Source organism: Micropterus salmoides, unplaced genomic scaffold, assembly GCF_014851395.1.
Source record: "Micropterus salmoides isolate LMB-PRFRI ecotype aquatic unplaced genomic scaffold, ASM1485139v1 Ms_hic_scaffold_22, whole genome shotgun sequence".
Lineage (NCBI taxonomy): Eukaryota > Metazoa > Chordata > Actinopteri > Centrarchiformes > Centrarchidae > Micropterus > Micropterus salmoides.
The window spans coordinates 2,112,533-2,137,951 of record NW_024041373.1 but is presented as its reverse complement, the minus strand read 5'-3'; the positions used below and the strand labels follow the sequence as shown (position 1 = coordinate 2,137,951).

General features: G+C 40.6%; 1 protein-coding gene across 8 annotated transcripts in view; it reads left to right on the top strand.

Annotated features, from left to right (window-relative positions):
* Nucleotides 1–25,419, top strand: part of LOC119917560 (regulating synaptic membrane exocytosis protein 1-like) — a 98,862-nt gene that overhangs the window by 34,129 nt on the left and 39,314 nt on the right. For all 8 annotated transcript variants that reach the window (XM_038737936.1, XM_038737938.1, XM_038737937.1 and 5 more), the window contains 3 exons: nt 16,212–16,483; nt 18,881–19,578; nt 25,256–25,296. In XM_038737936.1, coding sequence (XP_038593864.1) covers nt 16,212–16,483; nt 18,881–19,578; nt 25,256–25,296 — 1,011 coding nt within the window. The remainder of the gene's footprint in view (nt 1–16,211; nt 16,484–18,880; nt 19,579–25,255; nt 25,297–25,419) is intronic.

The following is a 25,419-nucleotide window of genomic DNA, read 5'->3' as shown; positions in this document are numbered from 1 at the left end:
CACCTACTAAAGTTCACTAATTCACACGTTATATCTCGTTTGTTTTATCTGTACAAAAACCAAAGTGTAAAAAGACATGTATTTTTCATGGGAGGTTTTGTGTCAGACATTTTTTTTTTTTGGCCAGGCACAGTGACTTCCTGGAGACCTGTCATCAATGTGAAGTTGCCAGGCAACCAGCAGAGACTCCAGGAAGTTACTCTGATAACTCTCAAGAGAATGAAGCGATTTCCCAAGAGGTCAAACTATTGCTTCAAGAAAGTACAACTGTCATTGCTGCACCCAAGCAACCCACAGCTATGTAACATTTTCCACTGCCACAGTGGCACAATCAATGTTTGGCCCTGGCAAATTTTCCTGCCATGATGTGTGCAGTAGCAATACAAATAACAGGTGAATGTGAAGATGGAGGACAAGAATTGAAAAACCTGACTGGTCACCCTATCTGGCATGTTTCTTGGTGTTTTTGACACATGTGTTTTGTGTATTGGCCTGCTCCATTGCTGTTCCTCCATTGTCCTGTGGCCTGGTTAATCAAGAGTTGAGCAGAATCATACGACATGATACTGCCGGAGAAGCGTTCCCAGCGGACATGCCTTTAACACCTTCCTCTGCTTGTGTAGTTGTATCAGGTTTAGAACCTTACTTGGCCTTGGCTGCCTTCCCTCAGGGCAGCTGCCAAACCAGCACTTTGATGATAGTTGGCTGGGCTTGAACGCCACGGCTGTCCGAGAGTGCTTTGGTGTGCTGTACATAGCAGTCTCACTCCCTTGCTAAAGCTCCGTACAACAATCACTGGCTCTAAAGAGGAAAGTTTTGGCAGAATAGAGGCCTTATGTAGCACTGGCTGTAGGCTGGACAGCAAACCGGGTTTGAATTACTGTTTGACATGGATTCATTTAATTACTTGGGGATTGATTAATCTTGCCTGGCACAGCAGTCCAAAAGTGCAAAGTTACTCTGCCCGCTTTTTCCACTCAAACTAAAGTTAGTGAAAGTGTTGGCAGGGATAAATCTAGGCCTGTATGACTGTAGCCAATCAGCATGTTGTCTAGATCAGTTTAACTGTTTTTATTTTATTTTAATAAAGTACTTTTTAAACTGGTTTTCTGTGGATCTTTGAGGTCACACAAAGGCAAAGTGTATCTTTTATTTATTGAGATTGACAGGGCTCTGAGGTTAATAGACTCCGCTCTATACACCATACTGAGGACTGTAATATTGATGACAGAAAAAAACCCAGCGGAAAACCAAATAATTTCAGTGTATTACAACTCTTTTTCCTATTACAATTATTGTCTTGTCATAGCTCTGAGATAAAATACTTGTTAAAGACTTGTTCTTGACCTGCGTCAGTCATGGTGGCTACAGCTAGCCTATAACAATTGCATTTTCCACTATTTGGTATTTGGTCCATAAAGCTTAACTCTTGATATCACCTCTGTGCTAACTCTTGTTCCTCTTCTTACCTTATGTACTGCAACTCAGTGTAGTCTCTCATAAGATTTATTTGATCAGTCGTTTTGAAGAATGATACGATGACTGGCCAACCTGCGTGGTAGCTCACTGCCATTGGTGTGTGTGTCTGTGCCTGAATGGGTGACTGAGCAGCAAGAGCAAGACCTTGAGAGCCATTTACTATTTACTATCAATAAGGAAAAAAAGAACCCCTTTGAGATTTTAGCAAAGTTAAACAACAATTAATTCAGTAGCAAACAGAAAAACCACAGCTCCCATTTTTACTAGCTCAGCTGTATGTAAAAAAGACTGTTAGTGTTGGTTTCTCTCTTATACATTGGATTCACCCAGGCTCTTGTTTAATGTCATCTCATTCCTGCATGTTTACATATTTATTGTTTATGCTTCCAGACTGCCTTATTTTCCGGGATTATTACACCAATATGCTGGCTCACTGCACTGTAAGGTACAGAGCATGAAAGCAGGCTGCGATTTGCTGGAACAGGCACGACGTTTCAACGCTGTTGTCAAGTCACGTTCTTTTTTTCCCACAGTCTAACTCTGGATGTCCACTGATTCCGGCTGCGCCAAGGTTTTGTTACGTCCTCAGTCCAGCGTCAACTTTCACTGGAAACGTCTCAAAATTGACTTGTGATTTTTGTGCTTCAGAGCTTTTTGTCTGCCTGATTTCGCTGTCATGTTTAGATTTTATTGATTTGGTCATCAGTGCTTGCTTTTTGTGCTTCTACTGTGATTAAGTAGTCTACTTAGTTAAATGGTTTTTTTTTGTCTCTGTTAATTTACAATCGGGAGTCTTCACAGAGTCTTTTTATTTTTAAAAATTGACCGGATTAGCTCCTGCAGCTGCGGCGCAGGCGGACTCAGTGGATTTTGCAGGTAACCCGGAAAGCCGGATCGCTATGTGAAAGCACACACAGTTGTGGCTATATGCTGTAATATTTTGTTCAGTATGAATGAGCGAATGCGGCATACTTTTCCGTGTTTATAATGGGATCTTTGTGTGAAAGCGGCTATAGTTTGACCCTTTCTGTTCTGATATTGCTACAGCCATGTCTGAAGTAGCGGACTGGCCTATTCTGTAAGGTGGCAGTGGTTAACCCACATGGTTTTAGTAAAGGCTACTAAAAACATACACCTAAAAAAACAATAATACTATAATACAATAATAATATACTATAACTGTCCAATGTTACATTCTAAGGCTGGATTGTTAATTATTACAGCTCTCTACATTCACCAAAAATGAAAAATGGAAGCTTAGTAGCTGCTGTATTTTTTTCCACTAAGATCATCTCATCTTTCTAATGTATTACTTTCGTGTACTGAACGAACTGCGATGAGTGTGCTGTCTTGCTTTTCAAAGAACATTTCTGAAAGTAAAAGCGTAACGATATACAGCGTGTGTGGTGCATGCAGCCGGGTGTGTTGTGCTAATGATATTCATGGCTCATTATCCGCAGTGATGGCTGAGCTCTAGTGGAGAGCTGCGTGTGTGTTGTTGCACTGAAGCCAAATGTTTCTCACAGAAAGGGCCATTTTTGAAGTCTTGATTCCTCCTCTCACGGGAGACTAGAAGAGTATTGTGTGTTCCTTTCTCTCTAACTCTCACTCTCACACACACATGCTCACTAACACCTCTCCTCTCTCTAGCCTAATTGTAATGTCCAGGGCTGTATTTCTGTGAGGGGGAGGGGGTATAGTTTGTGCTTTTATGTGGCTATAATATATATATGTATATATATATACACATACACATACACACACATTATATATAGATATATATATATATAAAAATAACTTTGACTGCTCTGTACTGGTAGATTGCTGTTTTTAGATCAATTCTGATTCAGAATTACTGGCTACTTCATCCACTGGTGTTTTCAGCCCACTTATGTGGTTAACCATAGATGTTATGTTGGTTTTTATAAATATAGCCTTTATGATTTTAGAGTGGATGGAGAGGATGCAGATTTTTTGGCTGTATCCTGATTACCTAATCATACATTTAGGGCTGCAAATATTCATTATTTCATTGTCTTTTTTTGTAATTCAAATTTTCTAAAATAGGAACAACCGAATGCAACAACTTATTACAATGAATCAGTGAAGAGCAGGTAACAAAGCAAATGGAAAATATTACATTCCATTTACAGTTATATAAAAGTAAAATGAGGGGGAGAAATGTGGAGTGAAACTGAAGTTAAACAGACCTTTTCCTTAGCAGACATGACTTGTGGCCTACAACTGCGATGATTTTTTAAAAGAAATTACAATATGGCTTGAGCCTATTTGTAATAAATTGCACTGTACGTTCGTTCATCCTAGTTTAAAGACTAGATCTCGCTGTCAGCTTGAAAAACTGCTACCAAGCCCTGTCATTGCACTTCTTAGTTTGAAAACTAGCGGCGCTGCCATTTTAAACAGCTACTTGACCTACATGCAGTCGATAAAGACGTTTACCAAAGTCGAGTAAACACGACAGAACCGAGAAGCAGGGTGATTGTGAGTGAATGCCCGAAAATTTCAGAAAAGAACTTGACTCGTGACTTATACAGATATTTTTCTGCATGTGGCCCACAGTCAAAAATGCTTGTGCTAGAACAAAGCCATCTACACTGTTATCCGTCCCGCTTTCGTTGTTTCACAGATAATGTGTGCTGTGAGAAAATCTATAAAGAAACCTGAGTGTTCTGCTGCCAACAAGGCTGTCAGATTTTTTTCAGAAAGCAAAAATGACAAGTAGACGTACAAGACAGACAAACTTCTGCCAAGAATGAAAGGAAGCTTATGCTAACTACACAAGCATGTCAGTCATATTTATAATATGAAGTAGCGTATGTTACATGTCATGGTTAGTTCCATACACCAACCAATCATTTAACCAGGCAGTCTATATATTCAGATTTAGCACTTACTCTTCTGGCATAAACCTCTTCTCAATGCCATCTGTTGACTGTTATCCAGCGTCACTGCAGCTTTCCTCCCTCCTCCCTCACAGACCCCTCCTGTATTACTTTAGGGATTTTTTATTGGAGACTCAGCATGTTCATTCATGACATGTTTGTTCAATTCTCTTGCCATCATGTTAATGTAGTAGTTGTGTATCACAGCTTGCCCTGGGGGAGGTGTTTATGAGCTCAGAGACAAGTCTGTGTCACGCTTGCATAGATTTGTTCCAAGCGTCACGGAGGCACACGAAATACTTTTCTCTGGGTCAAAATGCCTCAAAGAACGATCACGCCTATCATGTACAACTTCCTTTTTTGAAAAAGTTAGTCTTGCACCTTGACAGGAAAGAGCTATCGAAAAATACCTCACAAATAATCTTACTATGCGCCTGATACTTGTGTAAATGTATATCTATTGATCTAAGCCTACAAGGAATTATGGCTTTGTGTTGTTTTCTGACGGGGTGCAGCGCAGTAGAAGAGCCTGAGCAATGTGTCATCTGCTGTTAACGCCACAGCGCCTCATGATTACTATTGATCGCCAGTCTCGCTAGCTGCGTCCGTCTCCACGTCCATTGCTCATTGACTGGTCTTAAGGGTGCCATCTCTCTCTGGCTTGTTGCTGTAAACTCCCTTACAAAAGCAGACGCACGCACACAGAAACATAATGCACTCTCACTGTATGGCGGTCACCTGCACGTACAAGCAGGCTCTGTAGTGCAGACACCCTTGGGTGAGCAGCGCTGTCAAGCACACAGAGATGAAAGACAGGTACGCATACATGCAACACAACACAAATACACTTTCTTTGCGCGAGACAGAGACGTCTGTATCTTTCATCAGTGTAATGTAAAAGTAACAAAGGACCAGAATGATGTCTATTTGAAAGTGATGTGACTTTAAGAATCACCACAAACCCTCAAATTGTTTTATATATTTTTTATGTTAAATGCTTTGACTTCTACAACCATAGCTTTAAAGTTAGAAAACAGTTTCTTCTCCTACTCAGACATATACAGCATTTTTCTGCCATTTCCAGTGCTTCATTAAAGCTATAAAACACTTTGTGTTTTATATGGCTGCTTACTGCGTAAATCAACACTCTAGACTTCCAAATGTCTTGGGCATAATTGTACACACATAGTTCAGCCTGATAAACAGTGTTTGGTATCTTTGTAAACTTTGTGAACCCCATCATTATTTAAAGGGAAACTCCAGAGTTGTTTTATGCCACCGAACTGTGTCTCAGAATGTCTCAAAGGGGTGATCATGGCGCATAGATAAGATGCCTGAGCAAGACACTTAACCCCTGTGCGTGCGACCTCTGATATGTATAGCAATTGTAAGTCGCTTTGGATAAAAGCGTCAGCTAAATGTAAAATCAACACTCAGTTTAGTCTTGGGGCACACAGCAGTCAAAAACTGGCTAAACCAATGTAGGTTTAATTAATTTTTTTTAAAAGTATATAGTTTACCAAACACACACACTTTCCTCCCTTGATTTCTTTTTCACTTTCACAGGCACCCCAGCACCAGGTGCTGTGTTTGCTAACTAGAGACATTTAGTGGTGAAAAAGGGAAGTGCAACGTCATGACAACCCTCAACTGCACTACTACAACTTTGTGTTCTAAGATCAGAGACAATGCTTGTGTGTGTGTGTGTGTGTGTGTGTAAAACTCGCTGATGATTGGGGAGGGGGGGATTCCAACCAACATACAATGAAATATTAACACAGCCCTATTATGGTAAGAGTGTGTAAACATCTGCCTTACACACACACACACACATATTCACCATGTCCCTGCATCTATGCATGTTCATAAAGCCTTTATGTTTGTCTTACTGCAGAGAAAATAGTACAGAGAACTGAGCAGCTAAAGTCATCCTCCCATTGACCCAATAAAGATGTCAGGGAAACGATTGTTACATCCTGGGGACAAAGGGGAGCCAAAGTAAATTATTTACAATACTGATGAACTATTAACCGTAGATATGGACCCTGTGCATGTATTTATACTTTGAGCGTGTGTAAGAGAAAGTGTGTGTAGCCTGTCGTACATTGTGCTTGCTTGTCGAACTAGTGTTCCATGTGTTATTGTACAGATACAATGCACTTGGGTGCCAGCAAATGCACTTTTTGTGTATTTCTGTGTCTGTGCATGTGTGTACTGTATCACTTGTGTGCGTGTGTGTGTATTTTGCTGCAGGTGCCGGCTCTGCTGATATAGTACCTCATTAGATGGTGTGGACACTAATCTCCTTTATGGCAGTCTTTCATCCTTAGCGCAGGATTTATTGACGCCCTCGGTTACGGCGCCCGCCTCGCATGCTGCCGGTGCCATACGTCAAGCTGTCATTGGCTGATGCTACTTCCTGGTCACGCCCCTCCTCCCACTCCCCTCCTCTCCCTAAGGGTAATTGTGGTATTTGTTTCGCCTGTTAGGCGGCAGGCGTTCAGTGTGTTTTAGCCCAATCTGTGGCAAAAGCATTAAGTCTAATGGTGGCTGGAAGTGTTACCTGACAGTAGATCATGTTTAGTGCACACTGTAAGGTCTGGCTGCCGGCTGGAGAGATAGAAAGAAGAAGCGACAGACTCTGATTTCATGTAATTGGAGAGTAATGGTCAGAATGACAACAACAACTTGGAAGAGTTCATATGTTACAACCCATTTCTGGAGATGTTGGTGCCTAATAGGATGCAAATGTACATTTTTGGTCTGATAATTGCCTTTCTTCAAAGGCATTGTGTTTATTCACTTTATGTGGATGAGAAGATTGATACTACTATCATGTGCATTGTGTGTGCAGCTTGGGTTGGGAGATAATTAACCTAGCTTAGTATGAAGACTGGAAGCAGTATCTAAAGTTTACAAATGAACCAACTGTACCAGCACCACTAAAGCTCTCCTATTAACACTTCATACCTTCATTGTTTAATCTGTGCTCAAACAGAGCTGTAAAAATGCTGATTTGTGGCTTTAGCAGGCGTATGTGCTCCAACACTTCTTGGTGAACAACAGGCAGGGACAGTAACTTTGAGACAGAGCCAGGCCACGTGCCGTGATAAATCCACAAATAGTCATTTTTGCAAACAACAGCTAGGCACAGTGGCCTGCTGGAGTCTTGTGTTCACAGTAAACTGCACATTTTCACATTTCTGTTTGTGCACAGATAAAACAAACAAGATGCAACATGTTAATTAGCGAGCTTAAGAGGTGCTGGTAGGTGTAATTTTAAACACTCAGAGCCCTGCTCTTTGTTTCCCTTCACTTCCAGTCTTTATTCTAAGCTATAGGCTCATTGCTTCCTGACACTAGGGCCACAGTTGACGCACAAACACCAGAGTAGTATCAATCTTCTCATCTCGCTGTAAGAAAAAAAGTGAATAAGCTTATTTTCCAAAATGTGTAACTATTTCTTTACTATTCCCTAAGTTAAGGGCGAGGCTGTTATGCTGCCTGGAGTATTGTACAGTACAAAAACTAGAAGTGCAGAGTAACTGGGCTGACTGATTTCTGGTTTTCCTACGACGGATGTGACTGAATGGAACAGACACGCCTCCTTCCTCCCCAGAGGTTGTGGGAGTGGTTGTTAATTAGCCGAACGTAGAAGCTGCTAATGAGCTTGACAACAAGGTGCTGGGATTTACCCTGAAGAGGCAGCTGACCCTTTCTGGACCCTGCAAGGCCACTGTTCATACAATGGTCTGTGAACTGTTATATGCATGTGCAGAACGTAACCAAGAAATAATAAGTTGTAGATTTCTGTCCATCCTCATGTTCTTGTGTCATGACCAGTAGATGATATGTCACGGAGGAAACAGGTGTACATACAGATATAACTGTGTTCGCAAAGACCACATGGCTGTTTTGATTTCCCCAACAGGATCAGTCAGCAACCTGGTCTCACTACCAACTCGTCACATGTGGGCCAAGCGGTCAAAACCCATTGACATCGCTTTTTAACACCCTGGGTAACCATTTGGTGTTGTTTTTGCATGTGCAGCGCTCCACGGTTAAGTTAGTAAGAATTAATATGCGACGTCCGGCCAAGTTAGTATTAATAAATATACAACTTTCAAAATAAAACATGTGGTTAACATTTTGAAACGGCCATACTTTGGTTAGGTTTAGGAAAAGTGTGTGTGTAACATCAGTTAGTTACGCTAGTTACGTAGCTTAAATTAAAAAAAGCTCAAACTCTTTCTCCTTTGGCATTTGTGGCATTTACTGTGCACCCTTTCCCAGCTGTTTTGTTCATATGGGTTTGCTTTTTTTTTTCGAATAAAACAAGAACAGATTCACTAATCTTGATCCATGTTGCTGATTGGCCAATCTTTTCAGGAACAATATTTCTAAATGCATTTGGCTGATCAATGTATACAGTAGATATACACTAGTTATTTTGTCTTGAGAGAAAAATAGAATGTCTCTGTCTGTCGTTCCACAAATGGCCTCCTCTCTCCAGGAAACGAACACCTAGCTACGCAAACTCCAAGATTTCACCACTGGATTATTCATTGTTGCACTGTATGACACACAATCACTGGCACCCAAACGCACCATATACACATGAGCAATGATGCACACATGCGGATACACACTCCAGCTCCTCGACAGACAGGAATAGACACATACACAGATGGACACACACACACGCAGATGCAGAAGGACGCAAAACAAACACACACAGGGGTTTGGTGTCCTAGTTTCCATCTGTGGAGAAGCTATTCTCTCTCTCTCTGGCTCTCTCCTTCACTCACAAACTCATCTCGGAGGGGGGGGGGGGGGGGTTCTTACTGTGGTCATGTGAGACATTGCTGTTGTTGCAGTTTGTGTGTGTGTGCAGACGTGTGCATCGCTGCTCATATGCGTATATGTGATTGTATATATGGCCGCCTATATGTGTGTATGTGTGTGTGCGTGAGCTCGCTGTGAGGCTGCTCTGTGCCTGCCTACGGTTCCTCCTCTCCGGTGCTTGTTCCATCATCACAGTGTGATCTAATACAGGGATTACTATGGGATTAAGTGAGTCTCTTATAAAACAACAGCTCACCGCTCCATATCTCCACAACACTGGCCATTTGTTCTGCGGTATCAACACACTCTAACGTCTCACAAAAGGTGAAACACAATAACTGGTCCAACAGCGAGTCAAATGTGCTTAGAAAGGAGTGCACCAAAAAAAAAACTGACGGGTGAGACAATATATCCAAAACATGGTGTAGTCCTCCCTGCAACCGCCCACCCCAGGTCTAGGTTCTGCTTGAGACCTGCTAAAAAGGAGTTTTTCCTTGCCACTTTTACCAACTGCTTGCTTATGGTGGGAATTGTTGAGTCTCTGTAAATATTATTACAAAAAGTACGGTGTAGACGTCCTCCATATGAAAAGTGCATATATGTAAATAAAATTTTATCAAGTCCACTAGCAAATTTAACTCAGTAGTATAATTTTTCAGCAACTGAACAATTTCATGTGAGTTATTTTTCTACCGTATAGATTTACAGTTGCAGATACGCAGAGACATGCCATGCATGCAAAAAGCAGTGACTCTTATTCATGTTGCCTAGTCTGAAGGAAAAAACAAACAGAACATGGATAACAAGATCATTTTCATATATGTTCCAGTTTTTGTTGTATTGTACAATAAGCTAGATCAGGAAAAGCTAGACGCTCATCAATCATGAATGTTTGACAGTGGTGTAGTGCAGGAGTTTAAACAGAAAGACAGATATCTGCACACTTTACACTTTATTTAAAACTTATTTAATCATTATTCTTATGTTAACAGTGAATCAACTGACTGTGTAATATGAGAAGTGCTGCTTCTAGTGGTGAACCAGCAGAAAGTTATTACCTGAAACTCTCTCACCTCTACAGAGCTTTTTAGCATCTTTAAGCTCATTGTTTTCTTTTTACAGCCCACAACTTTAACGTTTTGAGTCATTCTCACTGCTATCAACAGTGCTGTTTCAGCTGTTTTCTAGTGAGGAGAATTATGGCTCTTTGAAGGGAGCCGGATCTTATGGCTCTGTTCCTTTCTGAGGAACGGCTCATCGTTCTTTTTTCTTTTCTTTTTTTAACTGTAGCATTAGCAGCAAGTACAGCTATTGGTCCATTAAAATCACAGAGAGTTGAGGCAGAGCAGCCAGAGGACATCAGAGGTAAAACCAGAAATATTTAACTTTCCTTCATAGCAGTAAAAGCACTTTCTGCGAGACACACTGAACAACCTCCAGCTCTAGCTTAGCGATGGAATGGCCTCTTGTGTTGGGAAAAAAAGGTTGAACGGTGGGGACATGGCTGAGAGTGGTGTCTTCAGTACATGTTGTGTTCAGTGGGCGGAGCTGTAAACTGTGCTGAAGGTCTTGCTAAACAGTTCCCTTTATGACGTCATGAAGGGAGCCAAATGCAAATGGCGTGTTTGCACACACATTTGCTGAAAGACGGAGCAGGAGAAAAAGAGGCAGGACTTATTCCTCATAGTTTGGATGTCTTCAGACACACATTTATTTATTTGAAAAGGATTTTGCTTTTGATGACAAAAATAATGAATCAGAATTTAATTTTAAAAATACATAGGTAAATAGGTAAACAAAAGGATAAATTATGATAATGAAAGCAATCAAATCATTGTCGTCATCAGGTGCCAAATATCTTCTGCCAAAGAAAATGTAATGTAATGTAACGTTACATTAACCAAGGCCCCTGCTTGGTTTTGTAAAGTGAACAGCCAAATGGCGCCTGTTATCCTGTGTCAGATAAGATAGTTGCAGGGTTCTAGTTATTTATCTAACAATAATGTGTGCTTTACGCAATCTCTACAATTGCATGTCTAATGGGTTTCTTGATATAACGTTAACGTTAGCTAATTGGTAAGCATGTTTGGGGCTAACCAACCTCTTTTTATCAATTAAATAATTAACATTTGCATAAGCACGTGCGGTTTTAAAGGCGTGTAAGAAGTACATAGTTAACCAATGTAACTGTATTTTTATGCAAGTTAATATTAGGCTATGTGTTAAGGCTACATTTTAAAACCCATCACTTTTGCTCTGTCTAATGGTGAATCAGAACACCTAAGAAGGTTGTTTTTCTTTATTTAATGGCTACATCCACACTACTACATTTTTGTTTTAAAATGCAGCACTTTTGCTACATTTGGACCTGCCGTCCAGACTAAAACAGCACCTAGAGAAGAACGGATAAGTTTGAAAACGGTAAATATTCGCCGTATTTGCTTTGCGCCGAGTCACTGTCTGTTTCCCGCCGCCACAGTTGCTTTGTAGTCCCGTGTTACTGTCAGTAACAGTTCCACCTTGTTGTCGGACCATGCAAAAACATCTCTGGTGTTGTTTATCGCCGTTGCTATTCTTCGTTCATCTGTAGTAGTACGTTCTTCGTTCGTCGAATCTTCTGCAACAGCGGAGCTAGACAGTCTGCCTCCTGTAGTGTTTACACTGGCACATGCACGCCCAGTGTACGTGAAAGACAATTTAATGCGTGTTTTCAGTGGTTTTAATATAGACAGAGATCAATTCTAAAACACTGGTGTGGACGGAGACCGTTTTCATTTTAAAACAAAAAAGTAGTAGTGTGGAAGTGGCCTCAGACCACTTTTACATGTGGGTGGCTGGATATTGTAGTGAAAAGGGTAACTGAACATTGATATTCAGAAGTCATACAATGTAATGGGAAGCCAGTAAGATACAAACACCTTCTTCATGTTTCCCAGCTGCTAGATGGCTGCATGGTTTCAATGTTAAGTGACACTTCAGGTGATGGGTCTGGCGTATTTTTAGATCCTCATTTTATTAACAAATGATCCATTCTGCTTTACACGCAGTGCAGTTGCATGTTCTGCAGTTATCTGTGCTGCTTAACTTTCTGAGGTTATTTGTTGTGTTGCTTGTACTGCTGTCACTGTTAAAGAACTATTCAGATGCCTCAAGTAAGAAGTAAGACAAAAAATCTGCACTCAGAAGAAAACATACTTTTTAAAAGTACTTAGAAGTACTTGCAGTTATTATTTAGTATGGCCTTTTAGTTACTTAAGACATTGGTTACACGTCTGTGTATTAATTACAGCACTTTGAAAATGTTGTAGTTAAAGCTAAATTAAATAACGCTGCTGTTACAAATGACTATACTAGTACTACTTTATATTCTAGGCAGTAAGCAATGCATTATATTATAGATTATATATCAAAATATTCTCTGGGCCTTTTTCACAGTATACAGTTTGACTGGTCATAGTAGGAAAAGCACACCTGTTTCTCTGCAAGTCATGACAGCGTGACAGCGAGCTGATGTGCAAAATACCAGGACCAGGAAACTGAAGCAGCTAAATGGAATGCAGCTGCCATTCATTTTATTTACACCTGTGCTTTTCCTACCGTATCAATTTACTAGTACCTCAAAGTTGTGCTTGAGTAAATTTAAGTAGCTACATTTGCCACAGAATAATTTAATCAATTAGTTGATTGACAGAAGATCTGCAACACTTTCAAAAAATTTCAAGCAGAAATGTCTAATAAATGATGGTTCCAGCTTCTCATTTGTGAGAATTTATTTCTTTATGTGGTAAATATAATATTTTGGACTTTAGAGCTGTTGGATGAACACAACTAGTCATCTGAAGATGTCACTGTGTGTGTGTTTGGCATATGTCACCAACTAAACAATTCTATAAAAACGACAAAGAAAATAATTGTTAATTGCAGCCCTTGTTATGTAAAAATAAAATTTTTTTTTTTGAAGTGCATTTATTACACTTTTCCAGAAGTAATTTAATTTGTTTGGTCACTGTTGTTCCTCTGTCAACGCTGGTATGAGCAGCTCGTATACCTTTTAATTTTATGCAGGAATTCAATTCAGAAACTACAATAATAAATTCCCATGTGCCCATATAGCAACTCGTCATCACTGCCTGCCTGTAAATGTATGGACGAGTAGACCAGCACTGCAGTGTCGATCTGGCAGCCGTCCACCTCGTCAGTCTGGCTGCAGAAAATCACAGATTGGTGGATGTTTTCACCAAAGCTATAATGTCCCACATGAGGCAGTGTTTTGCTTTCTTTGCTATGTGTGTGTGTGTGTGTGTGTGTGTGTGTGTGCATGTTTGAGCGTTCGAGCACACGTTTTCCCTCCCTCCCTGGTGGTGCTGGGGTGTTTGGCAGGATAAATATAGCTGCGTTGGTGTAAAGCTGTTTTCTCCTCGGCTTTTGTAGCTTTAATCAAAAGCAATCTGGAGGAGGGAGAAATGGAAGGGGTGGGGGGGGGTGGGGTGGGGGTGGGGTGGGGGGTAAGAGAGAAGGAGACCAGGGGGAGGGAGGGAGAGAGGAAGGGTAAGGGGTGGGGTGCATATGGGGGGAGGTGGGGTGTCCATGCCAGAGTGTTTTATTTTAGCTCTCTTTAAAGAGTCATTGGGGAGTGTTCAAGAGTAATGAGAACCCTGGTGGCTGGAGGAGAGGGACTGAGTCTAACCCCCCTCCCCCCCTTTCCTCCATCCTCTCACTGTCTCTTTATTTCCCGCCCAACCTCACTTCCCCTGTCATTTCCTCTTCACTGATGTCAACACAGGACTATGACTACTGCTGCGTTCACACTGCAGGCCCTCATTCCCTGCTCTGTCTTGCTCGATGAATCCTCATATCTATTCTAGGCTGTAACCCACATCCCTTATCGATATGAACTGACAGCGATGTTGACAAGCCACGCGCACAGAGGAACAGTCATCAGAGACGTCACATTTGTTTTTAATGCATTTCAGTGAGTGTATGTTTGAGTCGACCAATTCATTACATCCTTTCTGATGTTGTGTGTTTTTGTCTTCTGTGATAGCACCTGGTCAGCGAAGGTGCTGTACATCAGAATTGTCGCAATTCACTAAGAGAAAAAAAATAAAAAGCATTTTTAAAAATGGCAAAAGACATTTAGTTTTGTTCTTTCTAAATTTTGGAAGCATTGCATTGTATGTAAGCATTCTTAGATGTAAGCATCTAACATGTGTCCAACCAGCACATTGTATATCTAAACATGCAAAGGAATCATCATCTTGTCCTCTATAAGTCAATGCCTTTGTTTTTGCTGAATACGGTGAGGCCTGTTACAGTCTCTGTAGCTTTTTGCGGAGCTTTCAATCATATCTCACAGTCCTGCTCGGTGGATGGAGTTTGCTAAGCTCATAGAGGACAGCAACATTATATATATTCAGAATATTTAGTAAAAAGACTGATGAATAACCAATTTGGGTCTGAAACGTTATTCTTTTTTTTAATGTAATAAAGTTAAAAAGGGAGATTTCTATAGTGTTGCCAGTCTTTGGGAAGCAGAAATCACTGTACAATTTTTGTACAAACAAAGCAAGAACAAAAAAGATGTCCGTGTGTTTGTACGCTAATAGCAAGGACTAAATCCTTGACAACTGAGCAAAGTCAGTCTGCTGAGGAAAACTGTGAGATGCTGTCAAAAGCTGCAGAAATGACGAGGAAGTATTGTCTGACTACTATTTCTAAGTTCAAAAACACTTTTACATACAGTTTTTCCTATTTCCACCAAAGTAGTATAATATTACATTCTGTATCAGCTTGATTTATACATCAGCTTGAAAATGCCTAACTTTACTTTTGATAAATTGATTAATTGTAAAGTCTGTAACATGTCAAAAAAGAAAATCAGCAAATATTCACATTCAAGTGAATTTTTTTTCTTACATAAATAATTAATTGATTATCAAAATTTTGGCTGATTGTTTTTTTTTGTTAATTGACTAATTGTTTCAGCTCTAAACTGCTTTGTTTGAGAAGTTTGGCTTGTTCTGTTAAATGAACAAAAAGGAGTTCTGAAAAGGATGTGTGTATTGCTGAAGCGTAGTTATTGTATTGACACTTGTATTGCTGGTCCTCTATAACTCCGGAATAAATAAATAAAGTTTTTGTGGTACAAAAGATATCAAATGGAACATACCCAAAGAGACAGAGTAAGTTGAGTGTGTTACAAAGAGCTACATACTGTAGTGTGTGTAAAATTTATTTGTTGCTTGAAATTGAGTTTGTCACGATGTGTTGACATCTGTATGCACAGACACCTATAGTCTTTCAAAAAAGAAAATCTGGGCAGGACTTCAGAATTGAGAATCGAGCTATGCAGTGTGAATGGAGCTGATCGGGACATGTGACTGTACACGCTGATCACAAAATGTGAGGGGGAAAATCTGAATTTGGACACTCTCAGCCCTAGTGTGTGAACACAGCCAATGTATAGCCAGCGTGCATATGTGCGATGCGACAAATAGAAAGAAAGAGGACGGGAGATATTTATTTTGGCAGCGAGCTGAATATCCTTTCATTATCCATTTGGCTCTGTGTGCTTGATTTGGAGACCAGAAGCAGCCCACAGTGGAAACCAAGCTGCTACCTGCTCTAACTGCCATGATAGTGATCTTAAAAAGCTTCCATAAAAGCCTTTTTCTGGACGACTCATTGGCAGCAGTGCAGCTCTTTAGGAAGTGCATTGTTCCATTTCCTGTTTGACACTTCGATTGAAGCTGGGGCTCTGATTAGTGGTTGGCAAAGTACTTGGTTGAGATGGTTTTCACAGGCTGCAGCAAAGAATAGTTCCTTCCTGTTGGACACAATATTGTGGCACTAATGTCAGCTGCATTAAATACCTCAGAAAAACATGCCAGTTCTCTGTAATGTTATGTTGTGCATCATGTATATATGATTAGCTGATCATGAAGCTGTGATTATAATCTCCACCCGTGCTCCTTTTTTCCCTAGGTGATCTGGGTGTGTAATAACTGCCGGAAGCAGCAGGAGATCCTGACCAAGCCAGGCGAGTGGTTCACTGGGCCGGCTGGGAAACTCTCTGGCCTCGGTTCAGCCGTCAGCGAGCCATCTGTGTGCCAAACTCCAGGTGACAAGAATTTCCGGTCTCGCTCCCAAGCACCCCCGGGCTCCATCACCGCAAACCAAGACCCCACCCGACCCGGCGCACCTGGGACAACACCTGGCATCGACGCTCGGTCACGTAGTGAGCCACCACGAGACACGTAAGCTGAAGCAATGTGGTCGAACCTGTGCTATAAGACAAAGCATACAACATATTTGGCAGATGTGAATAAACTAATGACATATTTGTTTTACTTTAGTGATACATGAACCTTATCATACCCTATATGCGTTTAGCAACATATCATGCAATAACGTGCAACCATTTAATCTGCCACAGGAGGTGTGTTGTTGTCCTAGCAAAGTAATGCCAATATGGCTGAAAACCTTTTACATTTTTTTTTATCTATGCAACTAAAGACATGTACAAGTGTGTGACAAACTAAAGAAAACCCCAACATAATGTGGGACTGGAACTCTAATGGAGGGATGGCATTCTTCCAAAAGATATTCCCCTCATTTGGCGAGAGTGCTGTCTAAAGCCCTTTTCAGACATGGAATATGTAACGTTGCTGGCTTTATCTATCTGTTAATGTAATGGATTTTTGCCATCCAGACATAGGTGTCTATTACATAAATGTCTGTTAGGGCTTTTTCAGACATGACAGAGCATTTTCAGAAAGCGCTAGAATGCTTGCACCTGGTACGCGAGAGGGAGCGGGATTGGAGTTGAAAAGTAATGATACAAAGGAAGAACATTATTTCCTGTTTTCTCACAGGCTGCACCAGTGATGGACTTTAAATCTTATTTTGCCATTGAAACCTTATTTAAGGACCACGTGTGAGTGTTGCTCCCTCATCTCAAAGTGAATCGCCTAATACATTTTATCATCGATTTCATTGATTAGAGCTGCCTAACGTCCAGCTGCGCACAGGCTTAGAAAAGATGTTACGTTGCAACTCTAGCTAAACATGTAAAATTGCCATCGCAACAAAGTCTCCCATAGATGTTCAGTTGGTTTAAGGTTTGGTGAAGGCCTAAGCAAATGATCAATCTAGGGAAAGGCACTGCATATCAGCTTGGACTATAAATGCTGTGGTGTGTGGCGTATTGTCCCTATACAAATAAACATCAAATAAATAAACACCTCAAAAATGGGAGATTATCACCTGGAACGTTTTAAGAAATATAAAAAAGGCAGACAGTTTCAAAGAAAAGGAAAATAAATTCACTGGTTTCTTGAAGAACGGCTACTGATCACTAGCTTGAAGACTTACTTACACTTAAGAGCAACAATTAATCAGAAGAAGAGAATAAATACACTGCACCTAAAATGACTTGCTGTTACTTGTGTTTGTTGCCTCCAGTGATTTAGCATGGCACTTCCATAAAGTTGGGGGATCTAAGAGACATATTAAAAATGAACAAAATTGAAGCAGAGTAGGCCAAGATATTGTGTCTCTTAGTCCCTAGTATGGGTGAAGCTTCAACAACAGTAGACACTACAAATCTCATAACGCAGCTCATAATGTCTGTCTTTAGATGCTCCCTGCCAGGTAAATGCTTATTTCTTTCAAAACCCCACATTATTATGCAGACTATATATAAAAAGAAATAAATTAGTAGGCTCCAAACCCAAGACGAGATAACCCCAATGACATCACTGTGACATCATCTGGGTTATTAGACTCTAGAAAGCTCCTCCAGAGCCAGAGAAGGACTAACCATGACTAGTCACGTGATCTTTATGTGTGAAATTGATGGAGTGCCCCTTTTTAAACTGCGCTCTGTCAGCCAACCAGAAAGAAAGCAGTCCTTGCAAACTATGTTAATATTTGTGTTATTGAGCATTATGTCCTGCATTCATCGTTTGCTTCTTTTATACAGTGGTGCATTATGTCTCTTCAGCAAGCAGTCTGTGGCGTTGTTTCCTATGCCGTTCTGAGTGTAATGGAAGACTGCAGTCAGTTCCAAAACACTGCATAGTAGAATGTGTTTCTGCTCGTGACTTTCTATTAGTGGAAACTAATTAACAATAACATGGTAACAGAAGCAAAACCCCGCCACTGGTATTAGTTAATATGAGGAAACAGTTATGTTATTAAGGGACATATACGCTAAAAGCAGTCAAATACATTGGGGTCTCTCAAATAACATCTACACCGCTACATTAACTAAACAATTTACCTTAAAATCCACACGTAATGATTTACAATTTACGTTGATTTCAGCTCTTAGTGTTTGTATGTGGGTGTTTTAATGGGAATATGGATCAGATCAATTTGGGAAGCACCTATGATCTTGTTCTACATTTTATTGTATGTCATGTAATGTGGGGCACTGGTCTTGGTCTCGACTTGGTCTCAGCACCTTAAAGTCTTGGTCTTGACTTGGTCTCGATTTGTGCGGTCTTGACTACAACTCTAGATTGAGGTTAATCTTACACAACAATTCTCCAAGCATGGAAATACACGACCACCGTGTTGAAATACTTGTTCTGTTAACATCTCTCACCTATTCTTTTTGTCTCTCTATCCCCATATTGATTGCTCCCCAGGAGAAATGGAAGGGGAGGCGGGGGAACTGGTCGGGGAGAACGCCGGCCGGGTCAACCTAGACTGCAGACCCAGGTCTCCATGGACCGGGATCTCCGGGGGGAGTCCAGGGAGCGCAGGGAAAGCCGGCGGCTGACAAAGGGACGCTCTCTGGAGCACGATCCTGTGGGAGGAGGTGTTGTAGTAAGACGGACAGAAGAGGGGGGCTACCACCACATGCACCACAGCGGTGCCCCCTCTCGCCAAGCAGGGCCGGTCCCTCCTGGAGGCCGGGGCCACCCTGTGCCCATGCAGGGTCGTGGCATGGGCGTAGTAGGGGATGTTGGGGATAGCGTGCGGCCTGGTCAGAGGACGGTGGGTGGGGTTTGTGGGCCACATGAACACACCATTCCTCAACAAGCCCCTCCCCCTGAACTCAGAGAGCCTCCTGGTTTGGGCCCTGGCTCAGCCCCTGGCCAGGTACCCATAGTGAGACGGACCAAACGGGAGAAGGCTGAGAGCATGCTGCGCAATGATTCGTTAAGTTCTGACCAATCGGAATCTCTACGTCCGCCGCCACCGAGGCCCTACAAGTCGAAACGAGGGCTGGGGGCCGGAGGGAAAAGGCAAACCAGCGTCAGCAGTTCAGAGGAGGAGGGAGGGACCACGCCTGAGTACAGCAGCTGTGAGGATGCTGAGATTGAAAGTGTCAGCGAGAGAGGTGAGACAATATCAGCCATCACTTTCTGTTCAGAAAAAAACTGTGGTTGATTGAGCGAGAGAAGGTACGTTTACAGTTGTTAAATATCTGATAAAAATATGAATAACCACTGATACCTCTCAGATCACATGTTAAAGTGACATAACATTTGATCCACGTGTCCCAACCTTGCTCTAAGAATTAGCTTTTGGACAATCATACTCCACCCAAAATCTCTTTTGAGTTGTCTTGTTTCTAGTTTCCTTCTTCGTGGTGAAGGTGGCTATCATCAGCCTGAATTAATGTCAGCAGCCAGTGCTCAAAGTGCTCAGGCAGTACATTATACACAGGGTCCTTTTAGTGATACTAAAACTTTTAGTACTTACAGGAAATTATAATAATCATAATAAGCCAACAGCAAGATATAGTTCGGTAGCAAGATAGTAGCCAGTAGTATTACATTAATGTCCACCGTGACGTAGAGCTCCATGGACTACACACAGCCAAATAAAATAGACATATTACATACCTGTCTTGGAGGAAGAGGGCCAGTTCAGGATTCCAAATCAGCTTTTGAATCCTTTCAAATCCCAATTTTTTCCATCTGTTGATTGACTGACCGAGGTTTCCTGATGTTTTCGCCTGTGCTTTATCACTGTCCCTTTTTTTTGTTCTTCAGGCAATTATTTTCGTTTTCTTCTTGCTGATCAGTATCAGTCATAGTCACAAAATATATCACAAATACAGTTCCAAATAGATAAATCTCCTCCTGCTTAATTTTAACGTACTACTCACTGTAAAACTTTGCCTGGGGAAATGTAAACATTCTGTTGGATCTTTGCGTACCGTAAAAAAAAATTGCCTGATTTAGCGGGGAATCAGACCATTTTGAATAACCAAATAAAAATAGCAAATATTCTCGCTGATATTATCTTTAGCTCTGTTTTATACCCAGTTAAAAACTTCCTGTTGTACATTAATATTGTCTATTTTCCGGTGTGAATACACAACAGACACCACACCTGCCTAAAATTAGAAAGCAGTATTGAATTGGGACACAGCTAAAGGTTTATAGAATGGAAATTGTCATTGATGGGGATGCTCTCCTTTCATATCACACAGAGGAGGTGTGCTTCATGCAGGAGCATTCTGCATGTACTGATGGACCATTCACCTTGTCCGGTCACTAAATCCACACAACAAAGCAAGATATGGAATCGACTACTGTTGACTAATGCTAAGCTACATACAGAAATGTCACTATGGCTGCCTGCTGATTAATTTCAATATATAGCCAAACTAGAAAAAAACTAGATGCCACCTGCAGTATCTATGGTAATTCTACAAACTGACACAGTTAAAGTACAGTAGCTGTTATTGATGGCTCAACCTCAGAAGTTAAAATAGAATGCTAGAGGTTAATGCAAATTGTCTTACAAAATGCATTGCTTTGTTGAAACTGACTTCCCAGATGTACAACTTGTCTTTGGTTGGCCAAAAGAATGCATCATGTTATCTGTTTTTATTTTATTTTAATCCACAAGGCACCCAGGAGCACAGTGTCTCCTACAACTACACTGAGTAAATCAGCCTGATTAGGTCATTAGGATGAGGTATTTAAAAAAAAAAAAACACACACACAAAGAAAACACATCTCACTAACAGAGCCTCTTCAGACAGAACTATGTGCAGACATTTAAAGAAATACTGATATAGTGCAATGTATTTCACGCACTCACACTATGTGTTTAATCATTTCACTGTATGAGGTACTGTTTAAGGCACTGCTTTTCGGTGTGTGTGTGCATGCGTTCGTGCGTGTGTTTGAACACTCCCACTTGAACACTGTATCATGGGAGATGAATGTAAGAAGTGTGGAGAGCTTTTTAGTCTCAGTGTGCCGTCTTCATTCAGACTTTGTGAATCCGGAGACGCCTCTCTACTTTAACTCTTTGAGTTCAGTGATCAGTACAGGTAAGACTGCGCTGATATAACCTGCTGATTTGGGGAAATACTGTGTGTTCTCATTTGCTTTTATCTTGTTGTATGAAGCATTTTGTAAAATCTAGTATTTCAAATGTATTCCACACCAAACTACTTGAAAACTTTAACATCTTAGAAACTTTCCAAATGATTTCTGTCATCTGGTTGTGTTTGCAGAAACAATGCACCTTCTGCAACATTTCCTAACCTTTGTGTACAGCGCAGGGAGCGGTGCCTTAGCCAGCAGTCAGAGTGTCAAAGTGAGCAGCGATGCAGTATACCAGCGCGCATGTTAATGACTGTGTGTGAGCCTGTTTATTTATCTAAATGTTTTCCCTTGTGTCATATTATATTGTTTTCAGTTTGGCCCTGAGGGGCGACAATCCCACATTGAGCACACGTGTGTGTGCATGTTAGTGTGTCTGCGATGGGGCAGTTTGACCCCACTTGATCCCAGTGTTGACCTTGTGTGGCCTCACTGCCAACAATGTAACCCTGCCTGAGAACACACTACTGCCATGTCCAAGCTGCGTTATGTCACTTCACTACTAACTATTCCAAGGCGCTCGGGCTCAATGCTATCTATCCAGCTGTTCTAGAATAAAAAGCTAAAAAGTAATTGGCCTTGCTATTGTTCTTTAATTCTAGACGTGATGGCAGGAGAGAACTACAAGTCCTGTTCTACTGCAGGTTTGCAGAAAATCAACACAAAGTGAGAAAAATACGTGGGAATACTACTGAAGGGAGAAGATAGCATGTCGTCTGCAATGTTGTAACAATTTCACAGGCTATGACAAATGAAAATTTCCTGAACTTCAATACGTTCTTCTTGAATCGTTTTTCTTGACACTTTTATGAACTCAATAAAAATAAATCATAGATCAAATGAGCATAAATTAGTTTTGGGAAAACAGAAATGATTGAATAAGTCGTTTACCTCTTCTTTTTATTTACCACTACAAGACAGTCCATGCCTTTTACAGTTTCTACCTAATAACAATGACACTATTTATCCAACACGCTGCATCTGTCTATAGGAATGCTGCGTTAAAGCTACACTTTCACCGGAAGCTGACATCTATAAATTGTGTTGCGTTCTGATGAAAAAGAGCAGCACCAGCCTGGACCCAGACCAGGCGCTGTGACATCAATCAAGTGGAGGTTCAGGATGAGAGTGCTCTGTCAGGCCGGGTTCTAAACACAACGGCGTGGCAAAGAGATGCTGCTTCCTTTTTTAGCTCGAGACTGAGACCAGGTCAGCTCTGAGATGTGGTTGCTGGCAGCCGAGTAGTGTCCAGGCATGTAAATCATTGTAAGATCAGGAAAGCATACACAATACACTCAAATATGCAGTCAGTCACAGTACAGTAGATCCTAGTTTTAACGGAAGTAAACAAAAGGAGGATTCTCATTTTTAGCCGCTGACTATTGATTCTGCCGGTTGAAATGACAAATGTTGCTACAGTAGGAGATTTTATCAGCTCCAGTAGCTAGCTTGCACTCCATGAGCTCGGCCTCTGTTTCCAGCTGCCTTTTTAATGTTTCCAGCAGAGTTGTTATAAAGCAAAAGCCTTACCAGTGGGGCTTAAATATGCACTTGATGGCTACATTCATGATGCAATGCTAAACTGACTGGGGCTAAAAAAAAAATGTTAGAAAAAAATGTTATTTGATGTGATTTGCAAAAGTAATGCTATCACAGGTACGGTTGGGTAAGGTTTTGAGTGTAAACGTCCCCAAATCCAATAAAGAGGACCAGTTTTCATACCACTGGGGAGATACTATACAGGTATAAGATAAGTACTGTTGTGATTAATTTGCTCCTTCACCTTGGAAGTATCACAACGTTACTGCTGTAGTTAGTAAGTATTATTAGTAGTTTTTGGCATTTCCACACTATTTAATTTTTTTTTTTTGATAGTAACAGTAGAAAGAGATAAGAAAGGCAGGAGATAGGGAAGGACACATACAATTAAAAAGCAATTATCATCTGTTTTTAAACGTCTGCATAAATCTACTGTACAACAATTGACCATTTGTGGGGCAACTTTGATACCTTTTTTTTCTTCATTTCTGGTCCTTGTACAAGAGCACACACTCACACATGTGGCCCACCCACTGCACAAAATAACGTTCATGCTCGAGTCATGAAACTGAGAACTCGGTTGTCTGTCGTCAGAGCGTTTTGCTTTAAGATTACATAATGTCACTGTAAGTTGTCACAACTCATTTACCTCATAGCCTCCTGGCTCCCAGGAACGCTTGGCTCTGTTTTACTCTGTGTCATAACAGTGTCGTCGAAGTCCTGCACACATTTCAACACCGCCCCCCGGCCCATGTGTACAGTGGAAGCTGTGTCTTTTGTCCAAAGCTGCAAAAGATGGGGCTGAACGACTAGTATTTTGTGTAATTGTATAATACATCCTGACATGAGGAAAACGCACCAGCAACTGTACAGATGATGCTGAAAGAAATCAATTAATTAAATCATTAGATTGTGTTCATATACGTTCAGTTTACTGTAGCTTTATCATCACTGGATCTGTTGACATTGCATAGCTGTCATTGCAATTTTAGGAGTTTTAGCAGGCTCTTATCCACTGATTAGGACTCTGAAAAAAATTTTGTAAGTGGAACTTGAGTTGGATTGTTTTGTCAAATGATTTCAAAGGAATCAAAATGAATTTGCATGCTTATTTAGGAATACTTTACCAGATTCAGTGACATAAAACTTTTGAGGTTAATTTAAACCAGCATAGTATTCATAGATTGGGATTGACCATCTGTCTGGCCAATCACAGCTCCTACTACTGCTCTGTGGGTTGGATTACATTTTATGTATTTAGATCGTAGCTGATTACACCTTTACATTAAATTAGCAGTCATAAAAAAGTGTATATTAAAGCAGAAAACAAATTGCAAAATGGAATATAATATGACACATCAGTAAATGTAATAACAAAAAGTAAAATTTTAAAGCTTTTATAGATTGAATTAAAAAAATGTAATTAGTTTTTAATTAATCATTTGAAGTCAGAATAAAGAAATGATTTAAAATGATTAAATTACAGATTAGTCTATTCTTTTTATAGACTTTATTTTATAATTGTATAATGCACAATTGCAATACAAATTTGATTAAATGAAGCTTTTAAGATTGATATATTGTATTTAAACACAATTTAAGTCTAGAATTATTTGTTTAGAACATGCAGCCTCCCTACTTATAGGAGGTGAAAAGCATATAGGTCAATAGGAATATATGCATTAGTTTAATGCTTTTCTGCAACTCTAATAGATTTGCAATTGTATTTCTTCATAATGACCATCAACATGAGGTCATCGTTTAGCTGTATTCGGTAAACTTTCATTTACCGAAGTTTTTATTCAGCCTTACAACACTGCATTAATCCACAACAGCTAATCTGTAAAGTATCTGGGAGGGATTTAAAGCATTTTAAAAGGCTTAGCTGTCCTTTAGTATTATCACTGCCTCGGTGGACTACTTTAAGTCCTGCCACTGCGATGATACATTTCTAATTCTAGCCCAGGCTTGAATATTCAATAAACTTAACCCCCTCCACTATAAACAAATACCTTCTGAGGAGCCCCCAAATTAGGCCGAGCTGTGTATGAGAGGACTCAGGCTGGTATGTGCTGTGTATACAGTTTGCGTGTGAATGTATGATAGGTCATCGTCTCTTTTCTCTTGCAGGCGACTGGGAGTGCTATCCACATGACCCCACTGTATGGCATGTAAGTCACTGCTTTTTATTGTTATCTGTTGGCCTGGCCTTAAAAGTAATCAGAAGAATTTAAAAATCAATCCGATAAGGAACCGGCAGCAAGTGCAAGGATGCTAAAATTGGGGTGATATGG